This window comes from Chiloscyllium plagiosum, unplaced genomic scaffold (genome assembly GCF_037043375.1).
Source record: "Chiloscyllium plagiosum isolate Xiang-an unplaced genomic scaffold, Cpla_swu_hap1 HiC_scaffold_31, whole genome shotgun sequence".
NCBI lineage: Eukaryota > Metazoa > Chordata > Chondrichthyes > Orectolobiformes > Hemiscylliidae > Chiloscyllium > Chiloscyllium plagiosum.
In genome coordinates, this window is record NW_028270169.1 from 164,330 (window position 1) to 179,190 (window position 14,861).

Sequence of the window (14,861 nt, forward strand, 5' to 3'; positions counted from 1 at the left end):
GTTTACTGGTGTGTGGACCACTAAGATTCCCAGAGGTCTGAGTAGTTGGGTAGTTATCTCTGATATGCCTTTGACATATTGTTACGACACGGGTTAAACCCTCCTGCTTATTTAAACCTGCAACACAGAAATGATTTAACCTGTGTTGTAATCTGTTAAAATTTGAGAGGCCAAGAACTATCCCAAAGGTCACTATTTAAAGTAAAAATTAACAACTTTATTTTTACTTAAGAGTCTAACATAGAATAATTAACTAACAACTATTTACAACTCCTTTCTCTAACTTATCTTTTACTTTCCCTTCTATAATACTGGTCCGATAAAACTCCCAATTAGGATTTACCAAAAAGATTCAAATTTCAAAACCAGCCAGATGTCGTATCTTCTCCTTGTATCTTCCTCTGCCTTCTTTTTTTTATTTTTAGGGATTTCTGTTTCACGGGTCATTGATGGATAAAGGCATCTTTAAGTGCGCTATTCTGCGGTCAGTCTGGATATGTTGGTGGCTTGTCAGTTCTACTCTAATTGTTCAATTTTTTTTCAGTTTTATACCCCAAAGCATTGGATCATTTCATTGGTGTTAATATTGTCAAAATATCAAATTCAAACTTGACTGGAGTTTGGTATTTTGGGGCATAATTTAAACTGATTGGCCAAATTTGAATTAGCTTTTTGTCTCTTAGTAACCCAGGTACTGCTAGCTGCAGGACCAAATGTTACATTGGAAATTCTCCAGCAATCTGTGTGCTTGCTAAGTCCTTCAACTCCCTTAAAGGTACAGTACTCCTTACACCTTCATAACCCATATCGTATGGTCACTATCCTGTCTAGTTGTGTAGTGCTTTCTTCTTTGGGTTTGTCCAACAGGATGAACATTATCTACAGGATACCTGCAGTGTGAAAAATACTACATAAGATAAAGAAGAAAACTGACCATAGGAGTGCACGGACATCAGCTCGTCACTGCCAGACACGACCAGAACGCTCTCATTTACAACCACATAGACAACGAAGGACACAAAATCAACTGGAATGATGTAACCATCCTAGCAAAGGCAAAAGAAACACGTCAGAGAATTCCTTTAAGTCTGGCACTTCAACTGGAACTGAATCAATCGACACATTGAACTGGACCCCGTATACAAACTCAGATACAGAACCGAAGGATCAACAAACAGAGACGTATAAATACCAGATGGGACAGACCACCAACACCTTATCAAAGACGCACTGTTGATGTCACCTAGCGAGGCAACAAAATATTTATAGAAAAACATACTGGCTCGGCGAATGAATCCACGACTTCATTCGTAATCCGAGCTACAAATCTTCTCAAAAACTCTAAAAATATTGAAAACAGTTGCAGTCCCAGTACTTGTCCCTGTGGAACTTCACTAGTTACAGCTCATATATCTGTTGTCTTACAGAAACATGGAAACCCATGCCAATTTGATGAAATTTAACCCTGCACCAGTGAAGTTTCAGCGGTCTTAAGGGCTTGAGAGGCTCTGAAACCCAAAGGAATTCAATCAAAAGCAGCTAACAAGGTAGAGGTCTGAGTAACCTGTCTGTGCCTTTGCTGACATCACTTTTACTGTGCAAGTAAAAGCAATTTTCTAAGACTACATTTGTGGCTGTTTGATGAAATATCGGGTTTTAAAATTTCCATTTTTATAAGGCCACACAAAATGTATTGCTTATTGCCACTTCCACATATTGCACATTCTTCAATCCTATGTACCAACTCATCCTTTCATTTGTTTCATGATGAAACCTATTGGGTAGCTATGCAATCAGTGGATACATTGCTTTGTGTAGAGAGGAGTTGTAGTTGTAATAGCTTTTACACAAAAAGAATAACAAACTGAAAATCTGAGCAAAGATAGCAATGAACACTATTGGTCTGATGATAGGCATTCCTTCTACTCCTCTTCCTTTATGTTTTTGTCAGATGGTGCCATTAATTAACCTCTGTAGGGGAGGCAATGGCCTACTGGCAGTCCTGCTGGACAGTTAATTCAGAGATGAAAATGTGTTCCTGGAAAAGCACAGCAGGTCAGGCAGCATCCAAGGAGCAGGAGAATCGACGTTTTGGGCATGAGCCCTTCTTCAGGAATGAGGAAAGTGTGCCAAGCAGGCTAAGATAAAAGGTAGGGAGGAAGGACTTGGGGGAGGGACATTGGAAATGTGATAGGTTGAAGGAGGTTAAGGTGAGGGTGATAAGGTGAGGGTGATAGACCGGAGTGGGGGCGGGGACGGAGAGGTCAGGAAGAAGATTGCAGGTTAGAAAGGTGGTGCTGAGTTCGAGGGTTGGGACTGAGACAAGGTGGGGGGAGGTGAAATTAGGAAACTGGAGAAATCTGAGTTCATCCCTTGTGGTTGGAGGGTTCCTAGGCAGAAGATGAGGTGCTCTTCCTCCAGCCGTTGTGTTGCTATGGTCTGGCGATGGAGGAGTCCAAGGACCTGCATGTCCTTGGTGGAGTGGGAGGGGGAGTTGAAGTGTTGAGCCACAGGGTGGTTGGGTTGGTTGGTCCGGGTGTCCCAGAGGTATTCTCTGAAACGCTCCGCAAGTAGGCGGCCTGTCTCCCCAATATAGAGGAGGCCACATCGGGTGCATCGGATGCAGTAAATGATGTGTGTGGAGGTGCAGGTGAATTTGTGGTGGATATGGAAGGATCCCTTGGGGCCTTGGAGGGAAGTAAAGGGGGAGGTGTGGGCGCAAGTTTTACATTTCTTGCGGTTGCAGGGGATGGTGCTGGGAGTGGAGGTTGGGTTGGTGGAGGTGTGGACCTGATGAGGGAGTCACGGAGGGAATGGTCTTTTCGGAACACTGATAGGGGAGGGGAGGGAAATATATCCCTGGTGGTGGGGTCCGTTTGGAGGTGGCGGAAATGACGACGGATGATACGATGTATATGGAGGTTGGTGGGGTGGTAGGTGAGGACCAGTGGGGTTCTGTCCTGGTGGCGATTGGAGGGGCGGGGCTCAAGGGCGGAGGAGCGGGAAGTGGAGGAGATGCGGTGGAGAGCATCGTCAACCACGTCTGGGGGGAAATTGCAGTCTTTGAAGAAAGAGGCCATCTGGGTTGTTCGGTATTGGAACTGGTCCTCCTGGGAGCAGATGTGGCAGAGACAAAGGAATTCAGAGACCCAGGTAGTGTTCTGGGAACCCGGGTTCGAAACCCACCATGGCAGATTTGAATTCACCATGGGATTTGAAATGAATAAAATAAATCTGGAATTAAGAGTCTACAAATCCATTATCAACTGTTGGGAAAACTACTGGGTTCCCTAATGGCCTTTAGGGAAGGAAACTACCATTTTTACTTGATTAGATTAGATTAGATTAGATTAGATTCCCTACAGCGTGGAAACAGGCCATTTGGCCCAACAAGTCCACACCGATCCTCCGAAGAGTAACCCATCCAGATCCATTTCCCTCTGACTAATGCACCTAACACTATGGGCAATTTAGCATGGCCAATTCACCTGATGTGCACATCTTTGGACTGTGGGAGGAAACCGGAGCACCCAGAGGAAACCCACGCAGACACGGGGAGAATATGCAAACTCCACACAGACAGTCGGCCTGAGGCTGGAATCAAATCCAAGGCCCTGGTGCTGTGAGGCAGCAGTGCTAACCACCGTGCCGCCCCTAACCCTATGCATTATGTGAAACCAGTTATTCATTGTGTAACAGTAGATGGCTTAATCTTGAATCAGGATCTTAATTCAATGTGTTTTGTGGGCTGTGTCGTGGGGCTGGTTTTGTTTTTACATTGAAATTGTACAACACTATGTCCTTTTTAAAATTATCAAACTTATAACCTTAAAAGTAACAGTTCCCTTGAGCGCCTGATTTGTTTGAAATTCTGCAATGCCAGTTTAAAAAAACACTTGGGTCAGGGGTCATGCTTTTGCCAGATGAGAGTATTGTATTAAAATAACTTTGCTGCTGTGTTCACAAAAAGAGTGCATTTTGAATTTGATGTTTTGTTAAGATTTTAGAGAATATTAGAACTTGAAACTGAGCTGTTTCAGTTCTTTTAATTATTGTTAAGACTTCATTGGCCCCTTTCATATTGCAAATTCAAAGAATGTTGATCTCTACCAAAGTTGCTACTGTAATTCCAACTTTTTTATTTGGGAAGTTTCGTTTACATATTTTAAAATATTCAGCATTTGTATCCCACGAATATTTGAGATTTAAATCTGAACTGAAACTGCCTTCCAATTGCTAAAGCATAGGAAACATTTTGTTGTTTTCTTGCTGTTCCAGACTTTTGAAATACTTTTCCTGAGTGCTTTCACATTAGCCAAATATCAATTTGTTAAAAGAAAATAATTTTTCAATAACTTGAATGAGGTACCCGAGTGTTTGATTTTAGGACCACTGAATGTTGTTTATACTTGACTGAATTGCTTAGCCAGTACAATTTACAAGCTTATGCTTTGTATAAAATTTGACAATGTCATAAATAAGTGAACTGAGTAATAGACTTCAAGAATTCAAAGAATGTTGAAATAGGCAGACACAATTTAGTGTAGGTAAATGTGTGACTGTCTTCATACTGATAACCACTCTGGCAAGGAAGGAATGAGAGAGGAAATGCAAACATCTTTTTAGCAGCCAACATCTTCTCTCGAGTTTCTCCATTCACAGGTAAAGCATGCCTTCGGACCACCGCCCGCCTCTCCACAACCTGATTCAACAGATTCAATCAGCTCCCCAGTCACGAGCACGAAAAATGAAGAAACGAACAACAGTGAAGAGGAAGTCGGTATGCTTTTTATCAGTGGCCTTCCTATGGACAGTAGAGACAACCCTGGTAATTATAGACCAGTGAGCCTTACTTCATTTGTGGGTGGAGTTTTGGAAAAGGCTATAAGAGATAGGATTTATAATTATTTAGAAAGGAATATGTTGATTAGGGATAGTCAACACGGTTTTGTGAAGGGTAGATTGTGCCTCACAAACCTTATTGAGTTATTTGAGATAGTGACTGAACAGGTGGATGAGGATAAAGCGGTTGATGTGTGTACATGGATTTCAGTAAGGTGTTTGATAAGGTTCCCCAGAGTAGGCTATTGCACAAAATACGGAGGCATGGGATTGAGGGAAATTTAGTGGTTTGGATCAGAAATTGGCTAGCTGAAAGAAGACAGATGGTGGTGGTGGATGAGAAATGTTCAACCTGGAGTTCAGTTACTAGTGGTGTACTAATGGTGTTTTGGGGTCACTGCTGTTTGTCATTTTTATAAATGACCTGATAGAGGGTGTAGTGGACTTGCCAACTTTAAGGGCATTTAAATGGTCATTAGATAAACATAGGGATGAAAATGAAATAGTATAGAATAGATGGGCTTCAGATTGGTTAGGGTTAGGGTTAGGGTTAGGCAGATTGGTTCCACAGGTCAGCGCAACATCAAGGGCCGAAGGGCGTGTACTGTGCTGTAATGTTCTATGTTTCAGCTGCCATTTCAATATCAGAATTTCATCTCACCTGAGGTTTTGAGATCCCCTTAAAGAAAAGACTTTTTGGATAGGACAGGTCCATGGTGGTGAGATATGAATCTTCTCCAGTATTGGACAGAAGAATGTTTAAACTCACTTCTTTTGTCTTACCAACAATCCATGTAAAGTTTCTGAAAACAAAGTTCCAGTTTGCATCAGTAAAACAAGACCAACTGTGAATATCTATATGACATTTATGTGATTCTATTGTCTGACAGTTACGTGCGGCTCTTTCACAATTCCACTACATTTTGAGTATTGCATTGCCTCCCCCATAAGCAGGCTACAAGAGCAGATCAGAAGTTCGGAAAACTGTGGTGAGTAACTCATGTCCTGACTACCTAAACCATACCTATCAGCTAGAAAGCACGTCAGGAGTTTGATGCAATACTCCCCACTTACCGGAATGGGTGCAGTCCAACTGTCAAGAAGCTTGACACCATCCCAGGACATAACAGCCCGCTTGATTGGCATCTCATCCATAAACATTCACTCCCTTCACCTCTGATGCTCTATTTCAGCAGTATATACAATTACATATTGCACTGCAGAAATTCACTAACGTGAAGAAATGACTTCCCTCAGAAGGTTGTGAGTCAGTGGAACTGATTACCTCAGAGTGCAGAGGAGGCAGAACCAATCAACAGATACAAGAACGAAATAGATGTTTCAAATGAAAAGTAGGATAAAGGGCTATAGGAGCAGGCAGGAAAGTGGAGTTGATACCAGGAATAAGATCAGCCATGATCATATCAAATGGCAGAGCTGGCTTGAAGGCCTGAATTGCCTACTTCCACTCCTAATTCCTCTATTCCTATGATCCTTAGACAGCACATTCTAAATACATGATCACTTCCATCTTGAAGGACAAGAGTAGCAAATACATGGGAACACCATCACCTGCAAGCTCCCCTCCAAGCCAATCATCAGCCTGACTTGGAAATATATCACTGTTCCTTCATTGTCACTGGATCAAAATCCTGGAGCCCTTCCCATTGTGGGTCAATCCAAAGCATGTGGACTACAGCAGTTCATGAAGGCAGCTCACTATCACCTTCTCAAGGGCAAGTAGGGACACGCAATAAATGCTAACCAGCCAGTGACCATATCCCACAAACAAATAAAGCAAAAACACAAGTGGCAAGGATGACACAAAGAATCTACACAGGAATAGGTGAGGGAAGTGGCAAAATATATGTGAAAGTGTAAGGCAATGCATTTTAGCATTAAGAGTATTGAGCTAAATATTATTCAAATGGATAAAGACTGCAGAAAACTATGAAACAGAGGAATTTGGGAGCCCTCCTCAATGAATCACAGAAAGCTAGCATCCAAGTTCCACCGGTAATAGTGAAAATGGAATGGACTTTGTTTCAATGGAGTATAAAAGCCGAGAAGTTTTGTTAAATCTGTGCAAGACTGTAGGCAGACCAAAACTGGAATAGCGTGAATGATTTTGGATTCTTAACCAAGGAAAGATATAAAGCTCTGATATTCAAGGACGACATCAGGGCGGTGCTGAGGGATGATACAGGTTCCATGGAGAATAAGGTTGAATCCATTTGGGTGGAAATTACAAATTCTAAGAAGAAAAAGTCACTGATAGGCATAGTCTATAGGCCACCAAATAATAACATCACATTGCAGCAGAAATTAAACAAAGTAATAACTAATGCCAGGAAAAATGGTACGGCAATTATCATGAGGGCTTTTAATCTACATGTTGATTGGTCTAATCAGCTCAGTCAGGGTAGCCTTGAGGAGGAGTTTGTTGAGTGTATCCATGATATTTTTCTTGAACAGTATGTAATGGAACCGGTGAGGTAACAAGCTATTCCAGATCTGGTCCTGTGTAATGAGACAGGAATAATTAATTACCTCATAGTTTGGGGTCCTTTTTGGTAGGAGCAATCACATTATGGTTGAATTTAAAATACAGATGGAGAGTGAGAAGTTAAAATCCAATACCCCAGGGCTCTGTGCTTAAAAAGGGAGATTACAAAAGAAAGAGGGGGGACTTGGCTAAAGTAGATTGGAAAAGAAGATTGGACAGTTGTTGAGCACTGGAGGACTATCAAAGCAATTTTCAAAGAGCTCACCAAATGTATATTCCAGTGAAAAGGAAGGACTGTAAGAAAAGGGGTGATCTGCATGTGTCTAAGGAAATAAGGGAGGCTATCAAATTGAAAGCGAAGACATACAAAGTGGCCAAAACCATCATGAAACGAGAAAATTGGGAAAACTTTAAAGGTCAACGGAAAGCCACAAAAAGAGCTATAAAGAAAAATTAGAGAGATTATGAGAAAAAATTAGCACAGAATACAAAGACAGACAGCAAAAGCTTCTATACATATATGAAATAAAAAGTGTTGAAAGTTAACATTGGTCCTTTAGAGATGAGTAGGGACATTTAATTATGGGATATGACGAAATGGCCGAGGCATTGAACAGATATTTTGTTTGGTCTTCACAGTGGAAGACACTAATAGCATGCCTGTAATTGACAAAGAGACGAAAGTAGTGAGCACCTGGAAACAATCATTATTACGGAAGTGGTAGTTCTGGATGTAGGTTTGCTCGCTGAACTGGATGCTTCATTTTCAGACGTTTTGTCACCATACTAGGTAACATCTTCAGTCAGCCTCTGGATGAAGCACTCCTGGTTGTTCCTGCTTTCTATTTATATGTTTGGGTTTCTTTGGGTTGGTGATGTCATTTCCTGTGGTGATGTGTGTTCCTATAATGATGTCATTTCTGGTTCTTTTCCTCAGGGGGTGGTAAATGGGGTCCAAGTCAATGTGTTTGTTGATAGAGTTCCAGTTGGAATGCCATGCTTCCAGGAATTCTCGTGCGTGTCTCTGTTTGGCTTGTCCTAAGATGGATGTGTTGTCCCAGTCGAAGTGGTGTCCTTCCTTATCTGTATGTAAGGATACTAGAGAGAGAGGGTCATGTCGTTTTGTGGCTAGTTGATGTTCATGTATCTTAGTGGCTAGTTTTCTGCCTGTTTGTCCAATGTAATGTTTGTTACAGTTCTTGCAAGGTATTTTGTAAATGACATTAGTTTTGCTTGTTGTCTCTATAGGGTCTTTCAAGTTCATGAGCTGCTGTTTTAGTGTGTTGGTGGGTTTGTGGGCCACCATGATGCCAAGGGGTCTGAGTAGTCCGGCAGTCATTTCCGAGATATCTTTAATGTAGGGGAGAGTGGCTAGGGTTTCTGGACGTGTTTTGTCTGCTTGGTTGGGTTTGTTCCTGAGAAACTGGTGGACTATGTTCATTGGATACCCATTCTTTTTGAATACACGGGATAGGTGATTTTCCTCTGCTCTGTGTAGTTCCTCTGTGCTGCAGTGTGTGGTGGCTCGTTGAAATAATGTTCTGATGCAGCTTCATTTGTGGATGTTGGGATGATTGCTTCTGTAGTTCAAATCTACCTCCAGAACCTCAACCTGAGTTACAAATCTTCTCAAAACTCGGAAGTAGTAGTGTTGAGCAAGCTAATGGAATTAAGGATAGACAAGTCTCCTGGCCCTGATGGAATGCAGCCCAGGGTACTAAAAGAGATGACGGGAGGAATAGCAAGTGCACTGGTGGTAATTTTCCAAAACTCACTGGACTCTGGGGCAGTCCCAGCAGATTGGAAAACAGCAAATGTGATGCCACTGTTTAAAAAGGGAGGTAAACAAAAGATGAGGAATAATAGACCGGTTAGCTTAACATCTGTAGTGGGGAAGATGCTTGAATATATTATCAAGGAAGAAATAGCAAGGCATCTCGATAGAAATTGTCCTGTTGGACAGACACAGCATGGGTTCATGAAGGGCAGATCATGCTTAACAAATCTTTTTGAAATTCTATGAAGACATTACGGGCAGGGTGGACACTGTGACCCAGTGGTGTACCTAGTGGATGTGGTGTACCTTGTTCCAAAAGGCCTTCAACAAGATGCACACAAGAGGCTGCTACATTACAGGTAAAGTATTAGCATGGATAGAGGATTAGTTGACTAACAGAAAGCAAAGAGTGAGGATAAATGAGTACTATTCTGGCTGGCAGTCAGTGACTAGTGGTGTGTCTCAGGGATCGGTGTGGGGACTGCAATTATTCACAATTTAAATAGATGATTTGAAGTTGGGGACCACATGTTTGCAGATGACACTAAGATGAGGGGCAGGGCAAAGTGTGCAGAGGACTGTGAAACTTTGCAGAGGAACATAGATACTTTTAGTGAGTGGGCAAAGGTCTGGTAGATGAAATACAATGTTAATAAATATGAAGTCATTCATTTTGGGAGGAGTAACAGTAAAAAGGATTATTACTTGAATGGTAAAAAGTTGCAGCATACACCTATGCAGAGGAATCTGGGTGTCCTTGTGCATGAATCACAGAAGGTTGGTCTGCAGTTGCAGCAGGTAATTAGGAAGGCAAATGGAATATTGTCCTTCATTGCTAAAAGGATTGAGTTTAAAAGCAGGGAGGTTATGGTGTGGCTGTACTGGGTGCTGGTGAAGCCACACCTGGAGTACTATATGCAGTTTTGGTCTCCTTACTTGACAAAGGATGTACTGGCACTGGAGGGAGTGCAGAGGAGGTTGATTCTGGAGTTGAGGGAGTTGGCCTATGAGGAGAGACTGAGTAGACTGGGACTATATTCATTGGAATTCAGAAGAATGAGGGGGGATCTTACAGAAACATATAAAATTATGAAGGGAATAGACAAGATAGAAGTAGAGAGGATATTTCCAATGGCAGGTGAAACTAGGACAAGAGGGCATAGCCTCAAAATTAGAGGGAGCAGATTTAGGACTGAATTGAGAAGGAACATCTTTACCCACAGGGTTGTTAATCTATGGAATTCCTTGCCCAGTGAAGTAGCTGACGCTACTTTAGTACACATTTTTAAAGCTAAGGTAGATATTTTTTGGAGAACAAAGGAATTAAGGGATACGGTGAGAGTGCGGGTAAGTAGATCCAAGTCCACGAAAAGATCAGCCACGATCTTATTGAATCGTAGAGCAGGCTTGAAGGGCCAGACAGCCTACTCCTGCTCTCAGTTTTTATGTTCTAATAGCACTGAAGACCGTCCAGAGATGGTTCAATAGGCTGATATCAGGTTTAGAGGAACTGTCTTCTTTGGAGACATTGAGTCGATTGGGCTTGTGAGAGACAAACTTATTAAAACATACACAATCCTTAGTGGACTTTAGTCAAAATTGGAAAGGTTGTTTCTCCTTGTGGGAGAATCTAGGATCAGAGGTTACAATCTCAGAATAGGGGTTCAAACCTTTAAGACAGTAGTGAGGAGGAACTTCCTTTCTCAGGAGGCAGTAAATCTGTGGTATTCTTTTCTTCAGAGGGCCGTCGACACTGAGTCATTAAGATTTTGATGGCTAAGAAACACAGATTTTTAATCAGTAAGGGAATCAAGGAGGGCAGGGAATTGCCGGGAAAGTAGAGTTGAGGATTATTAGATCAGCCAGGATGTTATTGAATGGCAGATGGGCTGAATGGCTTAATCTTGCTTCGTTGTCTTATGGTCTAATTCATCCAGTTATCAGGTTCTAAAACCTGCTTTGAAAATCCATACCCTAATTTTTATTTATTACCCTTGTAATTTGAACCCTTCACCATGAACCTATAGCTAATCTGTTCCTAATGCATAATAGTGATCCCCTGCTATTTTAACAAGTATAGATCTTATCAGCTTATTCACATAAGCACCACTATATAAAGAACTAACTACTTACTCTGGCAATTTGGATTCCAATTTTAGATTTGCTTTACATATATTGTCAGATCCACAGTCCTTCTGAAATTTGAGCTGAAAGAGAAAGCAAAGTCTAGATGTAAACATTTCTCACACCTAATTCAGTGTTCTCCAAGTTGTGGAGTTTTTTGAGAATACGACGAATCAAATTGATAAAGGTGAGACAATAGACATAGTATACATGGATAAGCACATAGGATAGTAAGGAATGTAATGGCATAGATTAAGGATTGGTTAACACGTAGAAAACAAAGGGAAGGAATAAATGGACCACTCTCATGTTGGCAGGCTGTGAATAGGAGGGAACTGCTCAGATCAGTACTCAGGTCAAAGCAGTTCACAATATATATCAATGATTTGGACATGGGGAATGAATATAATATTTCTGAATTTATAGATGATGTAAAGCTAAGCAGAAACGTGAGTTGTAAGGAAGGTGTAAACCAACTCCAATAGGATACAAACAAGATTAGTAAATAGATAATTCCATGTAATATAATCTGGAATTATGTGAGGTTGTCCACTTTAGTAGGAGGAACCAATTGTATAAAGTATTTCTTAAAGGGTAAGAAGTTGGTAAGGGACTTGGATATTCTGGCTGATCAGTCACGAAGATTAGCTTGAATGGAATTCAGCCTTTAATACAAGAAGATTTGAGAATAGGAGTAGTGTGGTCTTCCTTCAGTTGTATCAAAGCTTAGTTACACTGTATCTGAAGTACTTAGTGCAGTTTTGGTTTCATTATTTTAGATAAAGTAATATTTCCACAGACGGAGTGCAACAAATGTTCACCATACTTGTTTCCAGGATGGCAGACTGTCCTATGAAAAGATATTGGACAAACCCTATATTCTCCAGGGTTTTGAATAATGAGAGTGATCTCATTGAAACCTACAAAATAGTTAAAAGGACAGACAGAGTAGATGCAGGTAAGATGTTTCCTCTGGTTGGACCAATCAACAATCGGGTGTACATTTAAAAATAAGTGGATTGCCATCTAAGACCAAAATGAGGAGAAATTTTATTACTCAGAGGGTTCAGAAGCTTTGGAATTTTCTTCCCTGACTGCTGTGTAAGGTCAGTCTTTGAGTATATTTAAAGTAGAGATTGATATATTTATGTTTACCAATGTCATAAACGGTTATGGGGGCTACTGTGAGTAAAGGAAAAACATAACTGCAGGTGCTGGAACCCAAAGTAAACAAGCAGAAGGCTGGAAGAACACAGCAAGCCAAGCAGCATCAGGAGGGCCACCTCCTGCTGTCTATTGTGAGTAAAAGGCATTCAAGTGTTCAATCACCTAAGATCATATTCAAATGGAAGAGCAGGCTTGATAGGCTGAATGGCCGATTCTCTGTTCCTTATATAATCATAGAAGTACCTTAGTAACTTCCACCTGCACCATACATGTGTCATAGTACAGCTAAACAGGTTGATTAAAAATATGTAGCATTATCTAGGGGGGGTTGATGGCCCAGTAGTATTATTGCTGGGCTATTAATCCAGAAGGGAGACAGTGAGACTGCAGATGCTGGAGATCAGAGTCAAGAGTGTGGTGCTGACTTATGCTCGAAATGTCGATCTCCTGCTCCTCGGATGTTGCCTGACCAGCTGTGCTTTTCTAGTACCACACTCTCAAATATTAATCCAGAAACTCAGCTAATGTTGTGGGGACCCGGGTTCAAATTCCACCATAGCAGATGAAGAATTTAAATTCAATTTTTAAAACATCTGGAATTAAGAGTCTCCTGATGACCGTGAAACCATTGTTGATTGTGGGAAAAGCCCATCTGGCTCACAACTGTGGCAATTTGATCATCTTCACTTGGTCTGACCTACAGGTGACTCCAGAGTCACAGCAATGTGGTTGACTCTCAACCGGCCTCTGAAATGACCTAGTAAGCTATTCAGTTGTATCAATTGCTCCAAAGTCTCAACAAAGAAACAAAACAGGCCAACTGGCATCAATCCAGGTGCTGGAAAAGACAATGGCAGAAACAGCCCTTCTTGACCTTACAAAGTCCTCCTTACTAAATCTGGGGGCTAGTGTCAAAATTGGGAGAGTTGTTTCACGACAACCTGATGTAGTCATACTCGTCAACTCATATCTGACAGCCGATGTCCCAGACATGGATTACATCTTGCTGGACTTCTGAAGACACTGGTCATTGCAAATAGCTTCCTGTAGGCTCTGAGAAATTTTCACTTATCTCTTATAACTAGGAATCCACTTTCCAAATTTTCAACAAGTTTCTAATGAGAGGATAACCAGAGAACAATAAAATCTCTACCCTGTAGATTTCACAACCACAATCTTACTGACAAAAATAACACAGTTTAAAATTTGGTAGCTCGTTTTTTCCAACTTTCTCTTTGTTAGACTGATTGCCACTGGCTGCTGCATGATGGCCTCCATTAATATCTGAACATAAAACCATACAGAACAGAAGAGGTCCAATACCAGTGAGTTTGTACTGCCAAAGCTACACTGAATCTGTATGACTCAGACATTCATGCTCTAGGTCTATAACCTTGACTATTATGACATTTCATCTCAAGTACTTTTTAAAGCCTGTGAAGTTACCTGCCTCAACCACTCTTGCAGGCAATATATTCCACATCCAACCCTCTGGGCGAAAGAAGCTTTTCTCAAATCCCCTCTAAACCCACTGACTTTCATCTTAAAAGGTTTGCCCCTTGTTATTAACCCTTCAACTAAGGGAGAAAGTGAGGACTGCAGATGCTGGAGATCAGAGCTGAAAATGTGTTGCTGGAAAAGCACAGCAGGTCAGACAGCATCCAAGGAGCAGGAGAATCGACGTTTCGGGCATGAGCCCTTCTTCAGGAATGAGGAAAGTGTGCCAAGCAGGCTAAGATAAAAGGTAGGGAGGAGGGACTAGGGGGAGGGGCATTGGAAATGCGATAGGTGGAAGCAGGTTAAGGTGAGGGTGATAAGGTGAGGGAGTTAGGCTGGAGTGAGGGTGGGGGTGGAGAGGTCAGGAAGAAGATTGCAGGTTAGGAAGGTGGTGCTGAGTTTGAGGGTTGGGACTGAGAAAAGGGTGGGGGGAGGGGAAATGAGGAAACTGGAGAAATCTGAGTTCATCCCTTGTGGTTGGAGGGTTCCTAGGCAGAAGATGAGGCGCTCTTCCTCCAGCCGTCATGTTGCTATGGTCTGGCAATGGAGAAGTCCAAGGACCTGCATGTCCTTGGTGGAGTGGGAGGGGGAGTTGAAGTGTTGAGCCATGGGGTGGTTGGGTTGGTTGGTCCGGGTGTCCCAGAGGTGTTCTCTGAAATGTTCCGCAAGTAGGCGACCTGTCTCCCCAATATAGAGGAGGCCACATCGGGTGCAGCGGATGCAGTAAATGATGTGTGTGGAGGTGCAGGTGAATTTGTGGTGGATATGGAAGGATCCCTTGGGGCCTTGGAGGGAAGTAAAGGGGGAGGTGTGGGCGCAAGTTTTGCATTTCTTGCAGTTGTATGGAAAGGTGCCGGGAGTGGAGGTTGGGTTGGTGGGGGGTGTGGACCTGATGAGGGAGTCACGGAGGGAGTGGTCTTTTCGGAACGCTGATAGGGGAGGAGAGGG

The 14,861-nt window shown here is 42.0% G+C and overlaps 1 protein-coding gene across 3 annotated transcripts in view; it reads right to left on the reverse strand.

Moving 5' to 3' along the window:
- Positions 1–14,861, reverse strand: part of LOC122561888 (integrin alpha-E-like) — a 397,374-nt gene that overhangs the window by 145,631 nt on the left and 236,882 nt on the right. For all 3 annotated transcript variants that reach the window (XR_006315137.2, XM_043714220.2, XM_043714221.2), the window contains 2 exons: positions 11,259–11,332; positions 5,504–5,645 (listed from right to left, as the gene is read on the reverse strand). Coding sequence is in view for 2 of the 3 variants with exons in the window: in XM_043714220.2 (XP_043570155.2) it covers positions 5,504–5,645; positions 11,259–11,332 (216 nt within the window). In the remaining variant the exon portion in view is untranslated. The remainder of the gene's footprint in view (positions 1–5,503; positions 5,646–11,258; positions 11,333–14,861) is intronic.